Source organism: Salmo trutta, chromosome 20, assembly GCF_901001165.1.
Source record: "Salmo trutta chromosome 20, fSalTru1.1, whole genome shotgun sequence".
Lineage (NCBI taxonomy): Eukaryota > Metazoa > Chordata > Actinopteri > Salmoniformes > Salmonidae > Salmo > Salmo trutta.
The window spans coordinates 8,994,454-9,021,002 of record NC_042976.1 but is presented as its reverse complement, the minus strand read 5'-3'; the positions used below and the strand labels follow the sequence as shown (position 1 = coordinate 9,021,002).

At 45.4% G+C, this 26,549-nt stretch overlaps 1 protein-coding gene across 5 annotated transcripts in view; it reads left to right on the top strand.

Moving 5' to 3' along the window:
* The first annotated feature begins 2,520 nt into the window (after positions 1–2,520).
* Positions 2,521–26,549, top strand: part of LOC115155520 (aryl hydrocarbon receptor) — a 55,448-nt gene continuing 31,419 nt past the window's right edge. For 4 of the 5 annotated variants that reach the window (XM_029702196.1, XM_029702195.1, XM_029702193.1 and 1 more), the window contains exons 1-2: positions 3,981–4,054; positions 4,731–4,918. In XM_029702196.1, the coding sequence (XP_029558056.1) occupies positions 3,999–4,054; positions 4,731–4,918 (244 nt within the window). In that variant the 5' untranslated portion in view covers positions 3,981–3,998. Of the gene's footprint in view, positions 3,166–3,980; positions 4,055–4,730; positions 4,919–26,549 lie in introns of those variants that run through there. The other variant, XM_029702194.1, reaches the window with a different exon arrangement.

The window sequence follows — 26,549 nt, the reverse complement described above, 5'->3', positions numbered from 1 at the left end:
ATATGGGTCCTGCTCCCTCCCAGCTCAGGATATGGGCCCTGCTCCCTCCAGCTCAGGATATGGGCCTGCCCCCTCCCAGCTCAGGATGTAGGTCCTGCTCCCTCCCAGCTCAGGATATGGGCCCTGCTCCCTCCCAGCTCAGGATATGGGTCCTGCTCCCTCCCAGCTCAGGATATGGCCCTGCTCCCTCCCAGCTCAGGATATGGGTCCTGCTCCCTCCCAGCTCAGGATATGGGTCCTGCTCCCCCCAGCTCAGGATAGCGGTCCTGCTCCCCCAGCTCAGGATATGGGTCCTGCTCCCTCCCAGCTCAGGATGTAGGCCCTGCTCCCTCCCAGCTCAGGATATGGGCCCTGCTCCCTCCCAGCTCAGGATGTAGGCCTGCTCCCTCCCAGCTCAGGATATGGGCCCTGCTCCCCCCAGCTCAGGATATGGGTCCTGCTCCCTCCCAGCTCAGGAATTGGCCCTGCTCCCTCCCAGCTCAGGATATGGGTCCCTGCTCCCTCCCAGCTCAGGATGTGGCTGCTCCCATCTCAGGATCCTGCTCCCTCCCAGCTCAGGATATGGGCCTCTGCTCCCTCCCAGCTCAGGATGTAGAGCCCTTTGGGCTCAACGGTCACATGACTTCATATATGCATTCATCAGTCGTATACATTTCCCTTTGTCTACTGTATAGAGCCATTCACTTGAGCCTACCTGTATATGCTTTGTTTAAATTGTGAGAGTCTCAACTGCCTTTCAGCAGTACGGTGTTTTAAAAGGCCTATTCGGACACAGTTCCTGGCAAATTATTACAAACGTTACAATAGAAAAGTAATCAGATGAATCATGAATATATGTAACGGTGTAATTAAATTGTTAAATTCCTGCATAAAACAGATATTATGCCACCTCCTGGTAGATTCATGTGTTTACATTGTCTAATACACTCAGTGGTAAAGGTATGGGATTCTAGATTTATGGAGAATTGCTGTGGGTGAGTTGAAAATGGAATGGTCCCAGGATAGAAAGGTATAAAGGACATTACATCATAAAATCCACATTTTACATTGTGCATTATCAGTTTATGTTATTAGTAACTACCGTTGTTGGTTTAACGTCTGGGTAGCCACTTTTTATATGTTTGCCGAATCTCAGTTTTTCATATGGGTTTTATGCTAGCTAAAGTTCCCTCTTTGAAGTTGGTAACTAACTGAAAAATGCATCTTCTTTAGAAGTGCTAATTATGTCCCGTCGAGTACTGATCATTCATCTATACTGTGTGTGTCCCATCATTGCAGGTAATTTATGACAAATGTATAAAGTATATGTTTTTTAAACTCATGAGCACAAGCCAGCGCATTAGCCTGGTTTTGTTAGCTTAGGAAAATATGTGGTGCGTTGTAAATATATTATATTTATTTGCCACAAGAGTGTGACATTGAGTACTTTTCAGGGTTCATTTATATATTTTGAATACTAAAATGGTTGATAGTTTATTCTGATGTTGTAAATATGAGATTACACATGGAAACAATTTTATTTTATTATAGTAAATTAGGAATTATTAGAAATTGTTAAATACGATCACAATGACTTGATAGACATTTTTATAGTTATTTTTGTTAGTATATTTATACAGCAGATTTATGGAAAATTGCTGTGGGAGTGCTATTTATATCCCGTCGACTACTGATCATTTATCCATACTGTGTGTCTCCCATGATTGCAGCTTTGGAAATAATATATATATATATGTGTGTGTGTAACAGTGTAGGTTCCGTCCCGCTCAAGGGGAAACCCTACTTCAAGTCTCAGAGCGAGTGACGTCACTGATTGAAACGCTATTAGCGCGCACCACCGCTAACTAACTAGCCATTTCACATCGGTTACATATATGCAAAGAGGTAGGCCTATGTTTAGATTTTGTCATGTATCAGCAGGTCTGTATCAATTTCCGTAGCCTATTCAAATCATTTGTCACATGCGCGGAATACAACGGATGTAGACTTTACAGTGAAACGCTTTCATACAATCCAATTAACCAACAACGCTTTAAGAAAAATAAGTGCTAAGTAAAAAATAAAACATTAAAGTAACAAATAATTAAACAGCAGCAGTAAAATAACAATGGCAATATGTACAAGTAGGTAGAGTTAAAGTGACTATGCGTAGATAATTAACAGAGAGTAGCTGCAGCGTTAAAGAGGGGTCTGGGTAGCCCTCCTAATCAAATGTAGGCTATAGAGCACAAACGTGTATGGCCGAAAAAACGATTAAAAAGTCATTTCAACACCAGGGTATGCTGAACCGTTCATTTAGAACTGCATGGTTTCATTATTTAAAATTCTAACCTCTGACCCACATACAGCAGAGGACACCAGGCTCAACAGAAACCGCTCTCGTTTCCACTGATTGGACGAAACGGGCCGCTCGGGAACGCGCTCCGCTGTGTTTCCAGCTGATGTTCTGTTTCCCGTTGACCTCTAGTGCGCGTGCCCGCCCAACCCTACCCTGGACCCAAGCAGGGCGATGCGCGAATTTGACGAGATAATTGGGAATAGAGGACGTTAAGCATAGGACTAATACAGTAATACAATAATTGTCCTAACGTTTGTCACATTATTGTCAGGGTAAAATAGGAAAAAATAGCCTAGGAAAGAATTGGAAAGGTGCAGGCTACCATGGAAGGGGACTGCGGTTTGCAAAGCGCACCGGCACCACACATCTACATCACCATTCCGCTAGACGATGAGATGAATTACTTGGGTTTTATATTGGGTTGAAGCATTGTTTTGCAGATTAATTTAGCATCTCGATGGACTGTAAACAGCATTTCAAATTGTATGCATTTCAACGGAGGAAATTCTGAGTACGCAACAATGCCATTCATTTATATAAATTATATTTCTTAACTCATCTCTGGATCTGATCGGTTACATGCGCACAGTTGATGGATAAAATATAAATGAAAAGTGCGACTATTTGTTGTTTTTGTCGTTGTCCTGTCGCTAATGTGTTTACGTGTTTCATCTGATGGATTAGTTTAACGACACTTCTTGTCGGCTGTAGCCTATGTAGCTCGAAGGGAACTGTAGCCTTTGCCAATATTTTTGGGGAGATTCATCGGACTTATACAGCCATATCATGTATGCTGGACGTAAAAGGAGAAAACCAGTCCAGAGAGCGTAAGTACAGTTTATTTATATGAATTGAAAGGCCTTTTCGCAAACAGAAATAGCCAAATGTTCAAAGCCCTGCATCCATACCAGCTCGCCCCTTTTAACGCTCAATCACTCACCTTATATTTGTGCAAATTTAAATAGCATATTTCACCGGAATTAAATTGATAATGTCGATGACACACGATAAGACACATATTCAGGTGGGCCACCTCGAGTTGTCAGGGGCCTGATTGGTATCACACTTGCCCCAGCCAGGCTAATACACCTGACTTTCAAAAATCATGATATGCAGTTTAGTATGCAATGAATTGAATCAGCAGTGTTTGCGAGGGATGGAGAAAAGGTGTGACACCACTCCAGCCCCGGAGGACTGAAGTTACCCATCTCTGGAAGAACTACTTCCTTCGAGCCCTGTTTGACAGTGTCAGAAAGGCCTCGACCAGGCACTCGCGTTATAAAACAGTTTATTTGACTATAAGACTATTCATTTGTGACATGTATATATATAGGCTACCTTAAATCAACAGTGCAACTATTGTGTGATCGTATTTTTAAAAAATGATTTCGCAGTAAGCTAAAAGTTGGGTGCGCTCCAAAGTTGCACTTGTCGTCAAAAATAGTTGCTGCGTTTGTTATTTCGTTATCACGTGAAGCCAGAATTTACTCTTAACCTCTTTGCATTATTTTTGTTAAATTTAAACCAACGTAAACATTTGAATTTTGAAATAATGTTTATACATCCAATTTGTTGAGGATGCAATTCTACCACATAGCCGCAAATATCCTGCGCCATTTTAGGTTAGTCAACACGCCCTTTTATTGCCTGTGGATCGGAAATGTTTGAATTGAACAAATGGCTGGGACTTTGTCCGATGTTTGTGATGGATCACAGGTAAATAAGGCCAACACTTTCCGATACTTGAGAGTTATCACCTTGCACCTGCTGAAAGGACAGGATGTAAAACATTCACATTTTCACAACAAATGGCTTTGAAGTATTATTATGTTATAATTATAGTATTATTATTATTTCATTTTTAGCCTGTGTATTATTATTTTGAAATAAGTCTATTTTATAATTTACTAATTCACTAGTAAAAATGTACCTAACATGCATAAGTCTAACATGTGTTTACATAAATACATCTTTGTTGAACCAACAGTATGTTGTCAGTGGAGAATGTGTATGTTTATGACATAATGCCAGAAGTGCATTCAGCGCTCTGGGGCATTTATTGGCATGATTTGTTAACTCGTGAGTGGATTGTTGAAGGAGCTCTATAAATTATGACTCAAAACATATTTACAATAAAAATTTAAAAAAACATGGTGTTATTCACATGACGCAAATCATGTTTTAAATTTAGCATTTATTTTTTGGCTGTTTTAATCATTTCAATGTTACTCTACTTGTTGAAGTATTTTAATGATTAATTTACCTATATTACTACAAAAGTATAATTTCTAATGATATTGATAGTGCTAATGGTATTAATAATGCTAATAAGACCCTTGATTTTTCTGTAAAAATATTAAGTTCAAAATAATGATTTCTTCTCTCCTTGCAGCGTAAAACCGCCACAATCAGAAGGGGTCAAGTCGAATCCCTCGAAGCGCCACCGGGACCGTCTGAATGGAGAGCTGGAGAGTCTGGCCAGCCTCCTCCCCTTCCCTGAGGAGGTCACCACCAGCCTGGACAAACTCTCCATCCTCCGCCTTAGTGTCAGCTACCTCCGGGCCAAGAACTTCTTCACCGGTAAGAAGTGGTCCACAAAGAACCTATTATTGCTCTGGAACTATTGCTGAATAGGGCCCTTAGTTTGAGGTCCTCAATAGAGTGCTTCCTGAAATATTGTGCTTCCTGTGTAGACACAAGGTCCTTGTTTTGTAAACAGGTCCACTGATCCCTCACTGTGTACAGCACAAGGGTGTGTTAGCATAGCACACGGCCACTGCAGTATGTAGCTAAAGCCTATCCTAAAAATATGCTCTACTTAAAGAGTATCAGAGCAGGGAGCTATCAAAGCAGTTAGCTTGAGCCCCTTCTGGCTTCTCTGTGCTGACTTGCTGTCTTGTCTGTACAGTTAGTAGATGGAACAGAGCAGTACGGTAGTTGCTATGCATAGTCATGGGAAGCACTGTGAGGAGCCACTGGGACTTTTTAAACCAAGCTTCCATCCCTAGAACTCTTGTGAAGATGTCAAAGCAGTAGAGAACCTGGGTCTTTCATGGCCTGTGTTTCCTGACACCTTCAAAGTACATTTAATCAGCTGTGAAAGCCAGCCTCACTCAGCCAACCAGCCAGCCTCACGCAGCCAGCTAACCAGCCAGCCTCACTCAACCAGCCAGCTTCACTCAGCCAGCCAGCTTCATTCAACCAGCCAGCCAGCCAGCTTCAGCCATCCAGCCTCACTCAGCCAGCCAGCCAGCCTCACTCAGCCAGCCAGCTTCACTCAGCCAGCCAGCCTCACTCAGCCAGCCAGCTTCACTCAGCCAGCCAGCCAGCTTCACTCAGCCAGCCAGCCAGCTTCACTCAGCCAGCCCATTATTTCATCCTGGAGAAGAAGGGGCCTCAATATTTCATAGAGGCTGTGACTCTGCCTTTATTTGTAGTTAAGGATGGAAGAGAAAGCAGGGGCTCCATTAAAAACAGAGGAGAGTGTGTTTGGGAACAAAATAATTGCATGCAAAGAGGACGGATTTGTATTTTTTCTCTCCTATGTTGTGGGGAAAAGACGTTATTTTAGGCAGTGCTCTTTAAAAGAGAATGCTGCAATGCAGCGTTGGATACTCTCGAAGCATTAATAATTAAGAGAAAACCCAGAGTTTAAAGAATTTATGAAACGGAGGGAGGGTAGTGTTGGTTTAAGACTGTGGCTTTTTGAAATGGCTGTTTGGGGTGCGCCGTACCGGATCCGGGGCCCGTGATACCAGTGTGTTGGGGGAGATATTGCAAATGCATGGCTTTTTTGGGTGTGAAGAGAGAGGGCATATGTACAAATACTTTGTGGAGAGGAATGGAGATGCTGGAAAGGGGTGGGGGGAGAATCCAGCCTTTAGTTCTATGGGACTATATAATCTGTAGCTTTAATCATTTGAAAAAGCCATATTATTTTTATTATTATTATATATATATATATATGGGTCGTCGGAAGTGTTGATTCGTGTCTGAAATTGCGTGACTTTGCTTGATTATGAAATGTCATGATTGGCACTATGAATATAACTGATTGTTGTGTTATAAGTCTAACAAATCTCTTCAGCCTGTCAAAATATATTGTTGATATTGTATTGCAGCATCACAGGTCAAAGTGTGCTGCCAAGCCCTCGTGTCCTTGTTGTGTTACTATTAGCTAGTTCCTTCCCTGACTGCACAAACAGTGGAGTAATTAACAGGCCTCACATTCAGGAAGTACATGATGAGACAGTGAGCCTTAACCTGCAGTCTTATCAACAACCCCTATCAGCCCATCATGTATGCCTGCCTGCCTGTCTGACTACCTGAGGGCGGGCCCATGGCCTCCGTCTCTGTGTCTCCCATCATCATTTGTTGTATGTAAACAGAGCTGCTGCTCAGTGCTCTGGGATTAGGCCCTGGTACAGTGTTGGACGGGTGATTTATGAAGAGGTTGCTCAGCTCTGCCTAACCGTCCAGGTCTCTGTCTCTATGGTGGCTAGTAGGCCATTGCAGCCACCACCATCATTACCCAACCACTTGCTGTTAATTAGCTGAGTTTGCCTACCGAATGCTGTGTAGTGTTGGTTTTACCACCAGAGTCAACTAGCATTGTGCTCTGGTAGGGACACTATGTTCTGTATTTTTTAAGAATACCTCAGATGCCCTCTATTGTAATATGTGTCTTTGTTTATCTGGTTGTGTTGTACCATAGGCCAGTGTTGTTGCTCTGTGTGGAATTAAATGTCTTGTACAAGTTGAACAAAGCCTATCAGAGCCTGTTTAATCCGTCTGACAATATTATCCATCCCAGCTGCCTCCTCTCCTCCTCGTCTTCAGGCCTACTGGCATCCTTCCTCTGCCAACCTGAAGGATTGAGAGCAGGAGTATCTAAAACCTAAAGCACAGTAAATACCAGATAATTGTACAGTATGCATAGGCATTTCTCCCAGATAGGCAAAGCCACATTAGGCAGCATTGGTTTGTTCCATGCTAATGCCTCAGACAAGGACATCACTCTATGTTCTGGTCCAAATGTCCTGGGTGCTTAAGGAGGAGATTCTATCCTGCACCATGCCCCCTGTACTTAGCCGGTTACATGTACAACAATTCACTCTCAGGATTATCAGTAACCCGGAATGAACACTATACAACCACCAGGACCTCATCACAGGGAATCATGGGAGGCTATAACATCCTGGTCTCTGATGGGAGGCAGCTACCCATTGGGCACAGACATCAATTCAATGTCTATTCCACGTTGGTTCAACGTAATTTCATTGAAATGATGTGGAAACAACGTTGATTCAACTGTGTGTGCCCAGTGGGTAGGCTGTTCTGTGTCCAACAAGGCACCCTATTCCATATGTAGTGCACTACTTTGACCAGAGCCCTATGGGCCTTGTAGTGCACTATGTAGGGAATAGGGTGCCATTTGGGATGCAACCTGTGTGAGCTCTGTGACCCTGGGTCCATGTGACACACCATGGTGGCCTCACGGGCAAATGTTGCTAAATAAATGTTATTAAATTATTTCAGCCACTCACTCGTCTGCGTCAACGAGCGTCTGCGTAGCCAGGCGCTAAAATATAACTGGGTTCTGTTTGAGCCGTTCTGCAAGTCCTCTATTGGATATCAGGAAGATACAGACCCAGGTGGATACTTGAAAGACCAGCGAGGAGAGAATAATTAAATATAACTAACTCGTGTTTCCCTTTTTATCTGTGGATTAATCGTCGGAGTAGATAAACACAATATTTTGTATGACTCTGGGTCAACATTCTACAAAGAACCAGCTAAAAAAAAAAGGACCATATACATGCCAAGTAAAAGAACAACCCAATGTTCATCTCCCAGGACAAACTAGCTAGCAACAGCAAGCTAGCTAAATGTGTGTTCGACCTGCTCCAAAATGAGTATAGTTGTTTCACAGTTGGTTTTGATACTTTAACCTGCGTGTGATGATCGCGTCTGGTGGGGATAGACAAAATCAACATACACACGTGCGTGACCAGTGTAGTCGGTATGTTCGGTAATCAGGATTTTGTTTCAGTGTCAAAGTGTCCACAGTTTCTGTATAATGTGTCATGCACTTCTGTTGTTGGCATTGTCTTGTGCTAGATATTTACTGCAGCGTAAACGCTTTACTGTAATACTGTCATAGTTTTGCTGATGGCTTTGTAACTTCTTTTTTTCAGCGAGGTCAAATCTCTATTCGAGCTGGAAACTTCGTCTGTGTTTTATTGTCATGGATAATTCACCCTGGAGAATCAATGATATGCTTATTAGTCTGCTATTGTGCAATCTTTTTCCCCTGTGTGTGTGTGTGTGTGTGTGTGTGTGTGTGTGTGTGGTGCGGTGGTGTAAAGGATTTAAATAAAAATACTTTAAAGTACTACTTAGAAGTTTTTTGGGTATCTGTACTTTACTTCAATACATTCCTAAGGAAAATAATGTACTTTTTACTCTGATACCCAAAAGTACTGTGCATTTTAATGCTTAGCAGGACAGGAAAATGGTCCATTCATGCACTTATCAAGAGAACATCCCTGGTCATCCTTACTTGCCTCTGACCTGGCAGACTCACTGACAGAGAACATCCCTGGTCATCCTTACTGCCTCTGACCTGGCAGACTCACTGAACAGAGAACCCCCCTGGTCATCCCTACTGCCTCTGACCTGGCAGACTCACTGAACAGAGAACATCCCTGGTCATCCCTACTGCCTCTGACCTGGCAGACTCACTGAACAGAGAACATCCCTGGTCATCCCTACTGCCTCTGACCTGGCAGACTCACTGAACAGAGAACATCCCTGGTCATCCTTACTGCCTCTGACCTGGCAGACTCACTGAACAGAGAACCCCCCCTGGTCATCCTTACTGCCTCTGACCTGGCGGACTCACTGAACAGAGAACATCCCTGGTCATCCCTACTGCCTCTGACCTGGCAGACTCACTGAACAGAGAACATCCCTGGTCATCCCTACTGCCTCTGACCTGGCAGACTCACTGAACAGAGAACCCCCCTGGTCATCCTTACTGCCTCTGACCTGGCGGACTCACTGAACAGAGAACATCCCTGGTCATCCTTACTGCCTCTGACCTGGCGGACTCATTGAACACACATGTTTCGTTTGTAAATGATGTCTGAGTGTTGGCGTATGCTCTTGGCTATCCATAAATTAATAAAACAAGAAAATGGGGCCGTCTGGTTTGCTTAATTAATATAAGGAATTTGAAATGATTTATACTTTTGATACTTAAGTATATTTAAAACCAATACTTTTAGACTTTTATTCAAGTATTATTTTACTGGGTGACTTTCACTTTTACTTGAGTCATTTTCTATTAAGTTATCTTTACTTTTACAAAAAAATGACAATTGCATACTTTTTCCACGTGTGTGTGTGTCCGTGTGTCCGTGTCCACATAAGTCTGCATGCCAACTGCAGTTACCCTCCCAGGCCCCCTTATACGTGGACTAGGGGGGGGAGGGAGGGAATCATTGTGACACACAGTAACAGGCATAAAAAGTGTGTATATAGCTGTTCTGAAAGAAGCCCTCTCAGAGCTCTGGCTCTGGTCTCTAATGTTGCCAGTGTTTCCTCTGTTAATGGGCCACTCCCTCTGTGTTGGAGGTCCCCACACTAACAACCACAGACAAGCCAAGCTCTCAGGCAGTCAGATTATAACATAGATGAGGACAAAAATCCAATGCACTCATAATATTTTGTGCAATGTAAATGTGTAAGCCCTTCATTTTGATGGACAATAAGAAGGCTGAACTATATAGAAGGCTGATTAACTCTGTTGACATTACACAAACCCCCGTGTATCAACTCCCAGCATTAGAATCCGCCCTCCACATTTTGTATGACACTATTTAACAACACAATGCCCTAAATTTGCTTCCACCATAGTTTTTTTCATTCCGTCATTCCGGTTTTTTTTTTCTTTTTTTTTCTTCATTTTTACAAAGAGGTTTAGGAGCCAACTGGGAGCGAGGAATGGCCCTTCCATTGTGAGTTCTTCTGTTGTAATGACGGAAGGGTGAAAGGTGCCACCTTATCACCACACATTTCTCCCGTGAGGTGGAAAACAGCAATAACTAAGCCAATAAGAGTGCTCCTGGGATTCCTGGAAGAGCTGTCTTCACCAGCAACCAACCAGGAAGCATGAGCCCTCTTCCTTTTCTTCCTACCGTTTGCTCTCTGTTGCGCAACTTCCTGGTCCATAGCTAGCTAATGACCCAGTCCCTTTTTAAATGGAGTCATGTGCTTTTTGCTGTGAAGCTAAGTAAAATCAAATGTTATTGGTCACATACACGTGATTAGCAGATGTTATTGCAAGTGTAGCGAAATGCTTGTTCTTCTAGCTCAGACAGTGCAGTAATATCTAACAAGTAATATCTATTTGTAAACATTAAGTGACTAAGATACGGTAGAATAATATTAAATACAGGATATACATATGAGATGAGTAATGCCAGATATGTAAATATTTATAAAGTGACTAGGGTTCCTTTCCTTAAAGTGGCCAGTGATTTCTAGTCTATGCCTATAGGCAGCAGCCTCTAATGTGCTAGTGATGACTGTTTAACAGTCTGATTGCCTTGAGATAGAAGCTGTTTTCAGTCTCTCGGTCCCTGCGTTGATGCACCTGTACTGACCTCGCCTTCTGGATGATAGTGAGGTGAACAGGCAGTGGTGATCTTTTTGGCCTTCCTGTGACATCGGGTGCTGTAGCTGTCATGTAGGGCAGGTAGTTTGCTCCCGGTAATGCGTGGGCAGACCACACCACCCTCTGGAGAGCCTTATGTGCAGTGTTGACATTTGCCATCATGACCAACACTCATAAATCTAAAATGCATGTGCAATTTACACATCTCAACAATTAGCTGTTTCTTATCAAAATCTGCTATGCAGGTTCAAGATAACAGATGCAATCCAATTACAATATCATAGGGATATGTATGGTTCTTGTGATTGGGGGTATGGTTGCAGTCTGACCTTTGGCCTATAGTTGCTGTAAATATAGATTGAGATTAGAATGAATAATCCCTGTGAATTCTGAAAGGGTTCTGTTTGCTTTGGAAGGTTGTTCGCCAGCTTGTTCAGACTAATACTGGATTAGCAAGCTACTTCTGCTCCATGCCTCACTTCTCAATCACTAGTTTTAAAATCTTGTTTCATTTTCTCAACTTTCAACACCGAGAATGGGGGGGGGGGGGGGGGGGGGGGGGGGGGACGTTTTACTAAGAATATCATGAGGGTCTCTCTTGAACGGCCGCAATTAAGTTTTTTTTTCTTATTGAGGTCATTCCTGTGTTCACCACAGCGAAAGGTTCTGATTGATGTCAAAGGCCTTACTCTTTAATATCCTCTCAGTTCTATAAATAAAACTATTCACCTTTGGTTCAACGTTGTAGTGTGAAGGAAAGAGATGTGAAGTACTATCGAGTAGGAAAGGTTTGAATCCTGGTCTGTTGCTTAGTGGATAACACCGGAAAATATGCTTGAAAATAAAGTCATGTGTTCAGTTCTCCCTCTTTTTGGAGCCAAAATACAGGAGTTTACATTCAGCATGTAGATGGGGCGGTAGGGAGCCTAGTGGTTAGAGCGTTGGGCCAGTAACCGAATGGTTGCTGGATCGAACCCCCGAGCTGACAAGGTAAAAATCTGTCATTCTGCACCCGAGCAAGGCAGTTAACCCACTGTTCCCCGGGCGCCGATGACGTGGATGTTGATTATGGCAGCGCCCCCCCACCCCCCCCCTGCTTCAGAGGGGTTGGGATAAATGCAGAAGACACATTTCAATAAATGCAGAAGACACATTTCACTTGAATGCATTCAGTTGTACAACTGACTAGGGTATCCTCTTTTCCCCTTCCCTAGATAGGTAAGCCATGAGAAAACCAGAAATGGATGGCTGAGAGGATAGAAGATACATGTCCAGGTGGACCATTCTATCCAACGACAAGCTTAGAGTGGCTTTTAGTATAGAAAATAGACACAGGCAGCAGTACAATGGACATGTAGAACTAGGAGGATGTGATGCGACTCTCCATGGATCAGGACATAGATCCAGATCATAGCCATATCCTCCAATGGGATAGCCGTGTTGTGTGCATACTCATTAAAACGAGTAGTTAGTAGAATTCTGTGCTGCTGTATGTAAACAGTTGAAATGGGTTCAATATCGATTAGTTCAGTGCTTTTGCTTCATGTGTTGCTATAGGCTACATCTGCACTGAAATGTTTGATTTAAAATCAAATCAAATGTTATTTGTCACATGCGCAGAATACAACAGGTGTAGTAGACTTTACAGTGAAATGCTTACTATAAGCCCTTAAGCAACAATGCAGTTTTAAGAAATGGAGTTAAGAAAATATTTACTAAATAAACTAAAGTAATCATTGAAAAATAAGTAACACAATAAAATAAAAATGAGACTAAATATAGGGAGTACCAGTACCTAGTCAATGTGCGGGGGTACAGGTTAGTCGAGGTAATTGTACATGTAGGTAGGGGTAAAGTGACTATGCATAGATAATATACAGCGAGGAGCAGCAGTGTAAAAAAAGGGGGGAGGGGGGTTAATGCAAGTAGTCTGGGAAGCCATTTGATTCGTTGTTCAACAGTCTATGGCTTGGGAGTAGAAGCTGTTAAGGAGCCTTTGGTCCTAGACTTGGCGCTCTGGTACCACTTGCCGTGTGGTAGCAGAGAGAACACTCTATGACTTGGGTGAGCCTTTGACAATATTTTGGGCCTTCCTCTGACACTGCCTAGTATATACAGTACCAGTCAAAAGTTTGGACACACCTACTCATTCAAGGGTTTTTCTTAATTTTTACTATTTTCTACATTGTAGAATAATAGTGAAGATTGGCTCAAACGCATTAAGAATACATTTTCTTTCCCACAAATTAACTTTTAAAAGGCACACCTGTTGATTTACAATGCATTCCAGGTGCTACCTCATGAAGCTGGTTGAGAGAATGGCAAAGACTGTGCAAAGCTGTCATCAAGGCAAAGGGTGTTTTTTTTTGAAGAATCTAAAAATATCAATATATTTTGATTTGTTTAAAACACTTTTTTGCTTACTACCTGATTCATATGTGTTATTTCATAGTTTTGATGTCGTCACTATTATTCTACAATTTAGAAAATTAGTTAAAATAAAGAAAAAAACAACAACTTTTTACTGGTACAGTATATCATGCATATCCCGTATATACGACTAATACAACTTGAAACTTCCCTATAATCCACTTGTAAATAGCTAATTAAAAATCGTCAAACATTTGCTAAATATTGTTGTGGTTTTGTAATGGGTTGCTACGTTTTGCTGCAAGCAAGCCTGCCTATGTCGGACAAATCCCAAACAATATAGCTGGATCAGGTCATGAGCTGTTCTCCACAGAAAAGTGTCAGTGAGCAATGTGATGCCTCCATGCGGATGGCTTGGATCGCTCCCAGTATAGAGAGGGGGTGGGGGAGGGGGTGTTTGATGCCCATAGTTGGAGCTCGTTTCTCAGTCCCAGGTACCCTCAGCAGTATAGAACCATATTTCTACCTCGCTGCTCTCACCACTACTTCAACCTCCCCACCCCCTTCTCCTACCACACAAGTTAGAGTCCATTGCCCTTTCACAAGCTGTCAGATTTTCAGGGTCACTGCTTATTTGTCAGGTTTGCTTAATCAAATTTTCAGCCTGCCTCAACCTCAAACACGAGGAGAGGGTGGCGATCGGAGGCCGGTTCTGTTTAGTATTGCTGTAGCCTATAGGCTTTGAAAAAAAAAGAGAACTTCCCCAGAGACAGTTTTTTAAAAGAAGGCTGCAGGTTTGTGCAGTTTGGCTCAGCAGCGGTTTACCGTTCCAAAGGAGCATTTATATTCAGTGGTAGTGTTGTTGTAAGTGCTGCATCATTATCGCAAGTGCCTCCGAAGCACATTGATGGAGCCATAAATCTGACAGACAATCAATAATTCATATTCTGATTAAATCTTGAAATAACGTATTTTGACTTCAGTGAAATGTTCCATTTATTCATAAGGCAAAGAAATATTAGAAAAATATCAACTAATAGTGGAAGTAATGGTCCCTCACAAAGAAAGCACAAACATTGTCTGGAGATCCTACATGGTTTTGGGTGGAAACAGTGGTAAGACCGAAGCAGTGGTAGGTCGAGGCAGTGGTAGGACGGGGCAGTGGTAAGACTGGGCAGTGGTAGGACTGGGCAGTGGTAGGACTGGGCAGTGGTAGGACTGGGCAGTGGTAGGACGAGACATGGTAGGACGACGTAGTTGTAGGACGGGGTAGTGGTAGGACGAGGCAGTGGTAGGACGGGGCAGTGGTAAGACGGGGGCAGTGGTAGGGACGACGCAGTTGTAGGACGACGCAGTTGTAGGACGAGGGTAGTGGTAGGACGGGGCAGTGGTAGGACGGGGCAGTGGTAGGACGGCGCAGTGGTAAGACGGGGTAGTGGTAGACGGGGTAGTGGTAGGACGAGGTAATGGTAGGACCAGGGCAGTGGTAGGACGGGGCAGTGGTAGGGACGGCGCAGTGGTAAGACGGGTAGTGGTAGGACGGGCATGGTAGGACGGGGCAGTGGTAGGACGGGGCAGTGGTAGGACTGGGTAGTGTAGGACTGGGTTAGTGGTAGGACGGGGCAGCCTGTGAAATATGAAGCATGTCTTTTATGTTTTAATTGCTTGTTCCCTTGTCTTAACAATAAATGGAACATTCACTTATGTCTAAATACATTATTTCTTTCTCCATTGTGCTCAGTTAAGTGTATTTGGGCAAAGCCGACTGTTCAATTCAGCTTCAGCTAAATTCATGCCCTCAGTATTCTTGGAGCGCTATACAAATGTCAATCTATTGTCATCTAGTTGAGTTGATCTATCATTTCTGAGTTCATCAGTGACAACAAAGCCCATGCATCACCAGTAGGGCTTCAGTAATCAGTTTGGAGGCGTACCTTTTCCTCATGGATGCGTTGGGGGTGAGACCACGTGACGACCGTACCAGAAAGCGCAGTGACCTACTACAATGGGATCAATAACAACAAAGCTTACCCTAGCAGACTGCCTGGCAAAATATCGCTCATGCCAAAGGACACGACACTGACCTGGGGTAATACCACTGGCCACATACTGAGCCGCTCCATTACGCAATGGATGTCAACAGACCATGAAAGGCTACTACTGCTCAAGGTCTGAATATCAATGTATGGTTACGTATTATGGAAGGAGATGCTTTCGTCTTTCTGCAGCAAGTTGTAGCGTTGATGTGACGGTGGACTTAGACTATTTGTCTTTAGGCTCAATGGATGCTTGTTTAAGTTGGTACAGTAATGCAACAAAATCTAGGGCGTGGACATTGGCCAGAACTACTGAGACGAGATATACTGTAGCTGACATATTTTAAACTCACAAATACTCCCAGTCCCGATGATATGTCTGATATGATATGTCAAACCCCTGATAGAGAGATTGGTATGGGAATTAGGTCAGGGTGTCCACTCAACGCCCTCCAGCCAAGCTCCGTGTGATGGGGACAAGTCCCATCAGCGTCCAATCCTCTCCTACTCTTGTCTCTGCTGACCCCTCAGACAACAAAAGACCTGACCCCCATTTACCCAGTCATGTCAAGACAATCGGCCTTAGCGGTCAGAGGTGTTGCGGGTCACAGTACGGGGTCTCATAAAGGTCCATTCCCATGACATCATCTGTATTCCAGACTTTTCTTTCATTCTCCCATTTCTTCTCTGTTCGTTGGGTTCTTTTAAATTCTCCCATTTCTCTCTGTTCGGTGGGGTTCTTTTAAATTCTCCCATTTCTTCTCTGTTCGTTGGGTTCTTTTAAATTCTCCCATTTCTTCTCTGTTCGTTGGGTTCTTTAAATTCTCCAATTTCTTCTCTGTTCGTTGGGTTCTTTAAATTCTGCCATTCTTTCTCTGTTTGTTGGGTCTTTAAATTCTGCCATTTCTTCTCTGTTCGTTGGGTTCGGTCATTGAATCAATGAGACACTGACTCAATGGATTGATTGAGTAGACAGCTCTCTGAAGTTGAAACGTCATGGTTTTTGCTTGGAAATAATACAGTTCTGTGTCTCTTCTGTAGAAATGTGTAGACGTGCATGGCCCTTGTAAATAATACTAGTGAGTATAGTGTTATAGCTTAACAGTAAAGCTTATGAGGTTATCAGACCAGAAGTCAGGCCAACTTCTAACCCCCCCCCCCGCTTTGACCTGACCTGTTCAACTATAGCTGTCCCTGACCTGTTCACCTATAGCTGTCCTGACCTGTTCAACTATAGCTGTCCTGACCTGTTCAACTATAGCTGTCCTGTCCTGACCTGTTCAACTATAGCTGTCCTGACCTGTTCAACTCTAGCTGTCCTGACCTGTTCAACTATAGCTGTCCTGTCCTGTTCAACTATAGCTGTCCCTGACCTGTTCAACTATAGCTGTCCCTGACCTGTTCAACTATAGCTGTCCTGTCCTGACCTGTTCAACTATAGCTGTCCCTGACCTGTTCAACTATAGCTGTCCTGTCCTGACCTGTTCAACTATAGCTGTCCTGTCCTGTTCAACTATAGCTGTCCTGACCTGTTCAACTATAGCTGTCCCTGACCTGTTCAACTATAGCTGTCCCTGACCTGTTCAACTATAGCTGTCCTGACCTGTTCAACTATAGCTGTCCCTGACCTGTTCAACTATAGCTGTCCCTGACCTGTTCAACTATAGCTGTCCTGCCGACCTGTTCAACTATAGCTGTCCCTGACCTGTTCAACTATAGCTGTCCCTGACCTGTTCAACTATAGCTGTCCCTGACCTGTTCAACTATAGCTGTCCCTGACCTGTTCAACTATAGCTGTCCCTGACCTGTTCAACTATAGCTGTCCTGACCTGTTCAACTATAGCTGTCCTGACCTGTTCAACTATAGCTGTCCCTGACCTGTTCAACTATAGCTGTCCCTGTCCTGTTCAACTATAGCTGTCCCTGACCTGTTCAACTATAGCTGTCCTGTCCTGACCTGTTAACTATAGCTGTCCTGACCTGTTCAACTATAGCTGTCTGTCCTGCCTGACCTGTTCAACTATAGCTGTCCTGTCCAGACCTGTTCAACTATAGCTGTCCCCTGACCTGTTCAACTATAGCTGTCCCTGACCTTTCAACTATAGCTGTCCTGACCTGTTCAACTATAGCTGTCCCTGACCTGTTCAACTATAGCTGTCCTGACCTGTTCAACTATAGCTGTCCCTGTCCTGTTCAACTATAGCTGTCCTGACCTGTTCAACTATAGCTGTCCCTGACCTGTTCAACTATAGCTGTCCCTGACCTGTTCAACTATAGCTGTCCCTGCATTTCAACTATAGCTGTCCCTGACCTGTTCAACTATAGCTGTCCCTGACCTGTTCAACTACAGCTGTCCCTGACCTGTTCAACTATAGCTGTCCTGACCTGACCTGTTCAACTATAGCTGTCCTGACCTGTTCAACTACAGCTGTCCTGACCTGTTCAACTACAGCTGTCCCTGACCTGTTCAACTATAGCTGTCCTGACCTGACCTGTTCAACTATAGCTGTCCTGACCTGTTCAACTCTAGCTGTCCTGACCTGTTCAACTATAGCTGTCCCTGACCTGTTCAACTATAGCTGTCCTTACCTGTTCAACTATAGCTGTACTTTAAATGAAATGTATCATTCGTCGTATATACTGGACCAAGGCGCAGCGGGTTGAGTGCTCATTTTAACTTTTATTTAGAACACTTAATAACAAAACAAGGAAACGTACGAATGAACAGCATTGCAGGCTAATACAGCAGTGCAACAACAACTTCCCACAAAGGACAGGTGACAACTGGGCTACCTAAGTATGACTCTCAATCAGCAACAACGATGTACCTGATGTTCCTGATTGAGAGCCATACCAGGCCAACACAAAGAAATACACAACATAGATATAGCATAGAAATACACAACATAGAACATAACCAAAACCCCGGAATACTCTAAACGAACACCCCTCTACATAAACACATATATCAACAATCCCCGAACCACATAAAACAAACACCCCCCTGCCACGTCCTGACCAAACTACAATAACAAATAACCCCTTTACTGGTCAGGACGTGACAGTAACCCCCCCCCCCCCCCAAAGGTGCAGAACCCGGATGCACCTCACAAAAAATTAAACACAAAAATAAACCCCCAAACTAAAGGGAGGGATGGGAGGGTGGCTACCGTCACCAACGGTTCCCGTGCTACACCCCCCCCTCCCCAAACCTCCTACTGTGGAGATGCTCAGGCTCTGGCCTTAGTCCCCCACCTAACCTGTCCACCACCGCTGAATACCTCGGGCTGAAGCGCTTCGCTGTAGACCTCGGGCAGAAGGGGCGACTCTGGGAGCTCCGGACTGTAATGCGACTCTGGGAGCTCCGGACTGTAGGCGACTCTGGAGCCGTCGGACTGTAGGCCCGACTCTCCTGGTGGCGCCGGTTCGCGGACTGTAGGGCGACTCTGGCTGCGCCGGTTCCGGACCTTCCTGTAGGGCGACTCTGGCTGCGCCGGTTCCGGACTGTAGGGCGACTCTGGCTGCGCCGGTTCCGGATTGTAGGGCGACTCTGGCTGCGCCGGTTCCGGACTGTAGGGCGACTCTGGCTGCGCCGGTTCCGGACTGTAGGGCGACTCTGGCTGCGCCGGTTCCGGACTGTAGGGCGACTCACTCGGTTCCGGACTGTGGGCCGTCTCTCTCGGTTCCGGACTGTGGGCCGTCTCTCTCGGTTCCGGACTGTGGGCCGTCTCTCTCGGTTCCGGACTGTGGGCCGTCTCTCTCGGTTCCGGACTGTGGGCCGTCTCTAGACAGGGCACTGTTACGGAGTCTAGTTGATAGGTAATCGACTAGCCGGACTGTTCCCCGGACTCCGCGTGTAGGGATTTGTACAATGCATGAACAAGGCTATTGAACTAGACATTGGTGTCTGTCTTTATTACTTTATCCAATATATCATACTGAAACATGGTATCAGAAGTGGCTTGAAAACCACACGTTTGTTATTGTTGTAGCTAAGTACAGTATAGGCGCGGTTACGTTCCATATGCGAACACACGCCGATTCCTACTCACAACACTGATCAACTAGTTGTTAGCTGGTTAGCTAGCATCACTACCTACCTCGATGACTGAAGGCAAAGAAATCTCCTATTCCATCGCTATGGCAGCGAACATTCCGCCACCAAATCCCATGGTTCTCACAGGGGACTGGAATACTAATTGGGACAATTTTAGGGATGAATTCGAGGACTATGCGCTGGCGACCGGTCTACATGAGAAAACCCAACGAGGTACAAGCGGCAACTCTGAGGAGTTTAATGGGCAGCGAATGCAGGCATATCTACCGGCACAATCTCACCCTCACAGCGCGACAACAGTGTGATGCAAAGGCTATATTGGATGCATTGGAGAATTACTTCAAACCCGCCAGAAACGTAATTTACGAGCGGTTCGTTTTCGGAAGCTGCAAACAGGAAGAGGGTGAGTCAGTACACAACTTTGTAACCCGTTTGAGAGAAAAATCCGCCACTTGTGAATACGGGGGATTGAAAGATGAATTGATTCGTGACAAAATAGTACTGGGAATTGCAAATGAGGATACACGCCGGCGTCTACTGAGAGAGAGGGACTTAACATTAGTAACTGCCATCGAAATGTGCCGCACTGCCGAAGTCACTGACATGAGAATGAGAGCAATGGAAATCGAAACACCACGCTCCAACGTTGATACTGTTCACGCTGTTGCTAGGCAGACATTCAGGCAAAACCAATCGAGGCAGAGTAATTCACCACGAACGGTGAACACAGAGAGCCCAGTAGCATGTAAATACTGTGGGAATACGCACACACGTGGCAAAGAGCACTGCCCTGCCTATGGAAAACCATGCAGAGCTTGTGGAACTAATAATCACTTTGCAAAAGTGTGTCTCAAAAGCAAAAGAAGGGTGAGTGAGGGCAAGATTCACTGTGTTGATGACATCACTCCATGTTCAGAGCTGAACAGTGAAAGTGACATTTACATGCATGAATCCATTGAGGCTGTACACTCAAGAGGGAAGAAATGGTTTGTGACACTACGATTACACAACAAACAACAACAATGTCAACTGGATTCCGGTGCTACATGCAATGTAATGAGCTACAAAGACAAAATCAATCTGGCACCTGACACACATCTATTGCCCAGCGACACTAGACTAAAGCTGTACTCAGGAGAGCTAATGAGCTCTATGGGCACCTTTGAGACCGAATGTCTTATTCGGGGACGCAAACACAAGCTGGAGTTTGAGATTGTGAAAACCAGTCAACATCCTCTCCTCTCAGGCTCTACATGCGAACGCCTGGGACTGATGCAGTTCACTGTACCAAATGACCTGCACGTTGTGGATCATGTCCAGCATGGACCCCTGTCCAAAGAACAACTACTCAGCAGATATGACGATGTATTCAACATGCCCGTTGAATCAGTGCCTGGGGAGGTACACTTTGAAGTGGATGAGAGCATCACTCCAGTCCAGTGTGCTCCTCGCAATGTGCCCATTGCAATGAAAGTGGCTGTGAAGGCCCAGCTGGACAAGTATGAGGCCGATGCCCACATGACATCTGTGACCGAACCAACTGACTGGATCAGCAACATGGTCATAGTAAAAAACCAGAGAAGCTGAGGGTCTGCATCGACCCAAAGCATCTGAACCAAGCACTGAAACGATCCCACTACATCATGCCGACACTAGAGGATGTCGTCTACAAGCTTCCCAAGGCCAGGATTTTCACCTTGGTGGATGCCCGAGATGCATTCCTTCAATGCAAGCTGGACGAAGAAAGCAGCTTCATGACTACCTTCTGGACCCCCTGGGGTCGGAAACGCTGGCTCAGCCACCGTGCTTCTTTCACATGCATTGCTTGCTGTTTGGGGTTTTAGGCTGGGTTTCTGTACAGCACTTTGAGATTTCAGCTGATGTACGAAGGGCTATATAAATAAATTTGATTTGATTTGATTTGAAGAAGCTACAGTTCAAGGTGAAAGACGTTCACTTCCATGGCCACATTCTTTCAGCAAAAGGCCTGAAGCCGGACCCAGACAAGGTCCGAGCGATCCTCGACATGCCAAACCCATCTGATGCAAAAGGCGTACAGCGTCTCATCGGTTTTGCAAACTATCTTGCAAAGTTCATGCCACACCTATCAGCAGTCTGTGAGCCTCTGCGCCGGTTGCTGGACAAAGACACACCATGGCACTGGCTACCCAAGCACGAGGCCGCGGTGCAGGAGATGAAATCTCTGGCTTCATCCATGCCAGTGTTGCGCTACTACGACGTCACGAAGCCTGTCACAATCCAGAGTGACTCCAGCCAAAGGGGACTTGGATGCTGCCTTATGCAGGAAGGCCAACCCGTTGCGTTTGCCTCGAGAGCGCTCACCCCCACCGAACAGAACTATGCACAAATTGAGAAAGAGTGCCTCAGCATCGTCTTCTCCTGCCAGCGATTCCATCACTACTTATATGGTCGAGAGCTGGTCACCGCTGAAACTGACCACAAACCACTCATTGCCATATTCAGTAAACCTCTCCTCAACGCGCCCAAGAGGCTTCAAAGCATGCTCCTGACTCTGCAAAACTACAGCCTGAAGGTCATTTACAAGCCAGGACCAGAGATGTACATCAGCGACACACTGAGCAGGGCAACGGCACAATGTACAGGCAGAGGCACTGCCTATCAGCGGCAGGCCATCTGTTCGCTACAGCAGGAACAACAAGATGTTCAACAGATCAATCAGGCAGACTACTTAAACGTCACAGATCACCGCCTAGCCCAGATCAGGCAACACACTGACAAGGACGAACACCTACAATCACTGAAGTCCATGGCTCTCGCAGGTTGGCCATACCTGAAAGAGGAGACACCTTTCACAGTGAGAGAATACTGGACCTTTCGAGATGAGATCAGCGTGCAAAATGGCGTCTTGTTCAGAGGTCAGAAGGTCATTTTTCCCAAATCACTACGTCCAGAGATGCTTACCCGCATACACTCCAGTCACGTTGGAGGTGACGCATGCTACCGCCAGGCTCGTGAAACATTATACTGGCCAAACATGCAAGCAGAAATTAAAGACTTTGTCAGCAACTGTACCACGTGCAACGAGTACGCTCATGAACAGCAAAAGGAAACCATGATGTCACATGAACTACCCACAAGGGCCTGGCAAATCGTCAGCATGGACTTATTCAGCCATAGACAAAAGGACTATCTTCTCATTGTTGATCACTACTCTGACTTTTGGGAAATTGAACTGCTCCCTGACTTGTCTGCAGAAACGGTCATAAAGCGCTGCAAGGCGCAGTTTGCCAGGCAAGGTCAGCCTGACAAGGTAATCACGGACAATGGCCCACAATTCACTGCACAGTTCAAGCGTTTCGCCTCAGAATGGGAGTTTGACCACGTGACCTCCTCTCCAAGACACCCAAAAGCAAATGGCAAGGCAGAGTCAGCTGTCAAGATTGCAAAAAACCTGTTAAGCAGGGCCGCGCGCGACAGCAACGACCCATGGAAAGCGATCTTACAGTGGAGGAACACACCCACCGAAAACATGGACAGCAGCCCAGCACAACGCCTTCTGTCCAGACGTCTGAAGACTGCCATCCCCGTAGCTAACAAGCTACTTGAGCCCTGCGTCATGGTTGGCGTCACGGACAAACTGCGTCACAGAAAGCAGCTCGCTAAGTGCTTCTACGACCGGACTGCTCGAGACCTACCAGAGCTGGAGGTGGGTGAAACGATAAGGATGAAACCGCTGCCGGGAGACCACACAGGACTTTGGAGGCTGGGCACGTGCCTACAGAGAGTTGCACCACGCTCTTACCTGGTGGATGTTGGTGGCTCCCTCTATCGTCGCAATCGGGTGGATCTGCGCGTAGCAGAGCAGACAAACCAGAACACGCCATACACTCACCTAGATGAGCTAGATCACAGTCCAGGCCTAAGGGTAAGAGGTGCAGAATTGAGACATGAGCCAACTGAAGGTGAGGCTTCTACCCCACCAAGCTCTCCAGCTCGTGGCCCTAATCCTACCCCTGTCAGAGCCCATACTTACTCACGGGTGGGTCGGCTGTGCAAGCCACCGGACAGGCTTACTCTGTAAGCAAGAGACTGTGTTAACTTGTCCTCCTGTTTATTTAAAAAAAAAATAATAATAAAATAAAAAAATACATTTAAAAAGAAAGGAAGATGACAACTGAAGTAAAAAGAAAATGTCATGCGTTTTTAATTGTTATGACTTGATTGTTAAGAATTTAATGTTATGCTGTTATGTTTGCACTTTCTATTGAAAAGGATGATGTTACGGAGTCTAGTTGATAGGTAATCGACTAGCCGGACTGTTCCCCGGACTCCGCGTGTAGGGATTTGTACAATGCATGAACAAGGCTATTGAACTAGACATTGGTGTCTGTCTTTATTACTTTATCCAATATATCATACTGAAACAGGCACTGTCGCCGGGCACTCTGGACGAGGCACTGTTGCCGGAAGCTCTGGACGAGGCACTGTTGCCGGAAGCTCTGGACGAGGCACTATTGCTGGAAGCTCTGGACGAGGCACTATTGCCGGTAGCTCTGGACGGGGTACTGTCGTCGGAAGCTCTGGACGGGGACTGCGCACTGAAAGCCTGATGCGTGTGGCTGGTAGTGGAGGTACCAGACTGGATACACGCACCCCAAGGCTAGTGCGAGGAGCGGGAACAGGACGAGTTGGACTGGGCTTACGCACTGGTGGCCTGGTGCGTGGGGCTGGTAGTGGAGGTACCAGACTGGATACACGTACCTCAGGGCTGGGGCGAGGAGTGGGAACAGGATACACTGGGCAGTGAAGGTGCACTGGTGGTCTCGAGCGCAGTACTGGCACCACCCTTACTGGCTGGATGCCCGCTTCTCCCTGGCAAATGCGGGGCGCTGGCACAGCGCACACCGGCCTGTGAATGCTCGGCCTCAACGCCGTGCGCATCACCCCATAGCACGGGACCTGACCAGTAATAGGCTGCCTCCGGTAAGCATGGGGAGTTGGCTTGGGGCTTAACCCTGGCCCAGCCAAACTACCCGTGTGCCCCCCCAATTTTTTTTATTGGGGCTGCCTCTCAGGCTTAAATGCCAACCGTGTACCAATATAACAGTCCCGATCCTCTTTAGCCTCTCTTATCTCCGCTCTCCTGGCTGCCTCCACCTGTTCCCATGGGAGGCGATCCCTTCCAGCCAGGATCTCTTCCCAGCTGTAGGATCCCTTGCCGTCCAGGATGTCCTCCCATGTCCAGTCCACTTGCTGCTCCTTCCTCCGCTGCTTGGTCCGTTTGTGGTGGGAAGTTCTGTAACTTTCGTCGTATATACTGGACCAAGGCGCAGCGGGTTGAGTGCTCATTTTAACTTTTATTTAGAACACTTAATAACAAAACAAGGAAACGTACGAACGACCAGCATTGCAGGCAAATACAGCAGTGCAACAACAACTTCCCACAAGGGAGAGGTGAAAACAGGGCTACCTAAGTATGACTCTCAATCAGCAACAACGATGTACAGCTGTTCCTGATTGAGAGCCATACCAGGCCAACACAAAGAAATACACAACATAGATAGAGCATAGAAATACACAACATAGAACATAACCAAAACCCCGGAATACTCTAAACAAACACCCCTCTACATAAACACATATATCAACAAACCCCGAACCACATAAAACAAACACCCCCCTGCCATGTGCTGACCAAACTACAATAACAAATAACCCCTTTACTGGTCAGGACGTGACATGAAAAGGAAACGCCGCACAATAATTGCTCCGATACAAAGATGTATTTTCCAAGGTTTCGACAGCAAGCTGTCTTCATCAGGGTTTCATGGCACTGCAGGGCACCAGTATAGGTTTTGATGGGTGTTCGTAATCATGGCCGGCTATGGCCTGATATCATTGGTCAATATACAGATAATATAGAGAAAAAAAGCACAAATAGATATGCAATGATCACAGATGGCCTACAATTTCATCATAAATAGCCTTTGATTTAGAATAGATAACAGGAATGGTTTCAGATCAAACTCAACATTCAGACTATAGGGAGCGAGGGTCTTTAAATTAAACATCCATGCGCTCTCTTGTTTTAACAATAAATTGTCAAGGTCACCCCCTATCCTAGGGAGGGTGACGTGTTCGATGCCGATATAGCGAAGAGGAGAAATAAGGTGGTTCGCTTCTAAAAAAAAGTGGGCAGCATCTGGGTATGTTAAGTTTTTACACCTAAAGGTGCTACGGTGCTCAGAGATTCTGACTTTTAGTTTTACCTTACTGTAACCTCAACCACACACCCAGCAGTCTTCAATGTACTCAGTGTCTCAGCTCTCTGCATAGTTCTTTAGTTTAATGTGACCGTGGAGTTCAGACAAGTCTTTGGCGAGCTATTGCAATAGAGAGAGAGAGAGAGAGAGAGAGAGAGAGAGAGAGAGAGAGAGAGAGAGAGAGAGAGAGAGAGAGAGAGGAGAGAGAGAGAGAGAGAGAGAGAGAGAGAGAGAGAGAAGAGAGAGAGAGAGAGAGAGAGAGAGAGAGAGAGAGAGAGAGAGAGAGAGAGAGAGAGAGAGAGAGAGAGAGAGGAGAGAGAGAGAGAGAGAGAGAGAGAGAGAGAGAGGAGAGAGAGAGAGAGAGAAGCTTGGCGAGCAGTGAAGTGCAAAGGAGTTGTCACCTCATTTCACTCTGATGTAGCGTTAATGTGAATCTGTCTCTCGCTCTCTGTGTGTTGCTTCTCCTGCAATTCTGTTTTCTGTCTGTCTCTTTCTGTCTCTTGCTCGCTCTCTTGCTCTCTCATTCGCTCCCTCTCTCTCGTGGGCTCTGGCTCTCTTGTGCTCTCTCTCGTGTGAGCGTTTTCTCTGAATCCTGCTACAGTATTCACAATAAATGAGGTGTCAGTGTGTTTGTTGAATATCATTGCGTGTCAAAGATGTTTCAATTTGCATTTCATTTCACTCCCCACTGTTGGACGACTTAGAATACATGAGTCTTGAGGTGAAAGACCACATAGGGGCATACCATGAGTCTTGAGGTGAAAGACCACATAGGGGCATACCATGAGTCTTGAGGTGAAAGACCACATAGGGGCATACCATG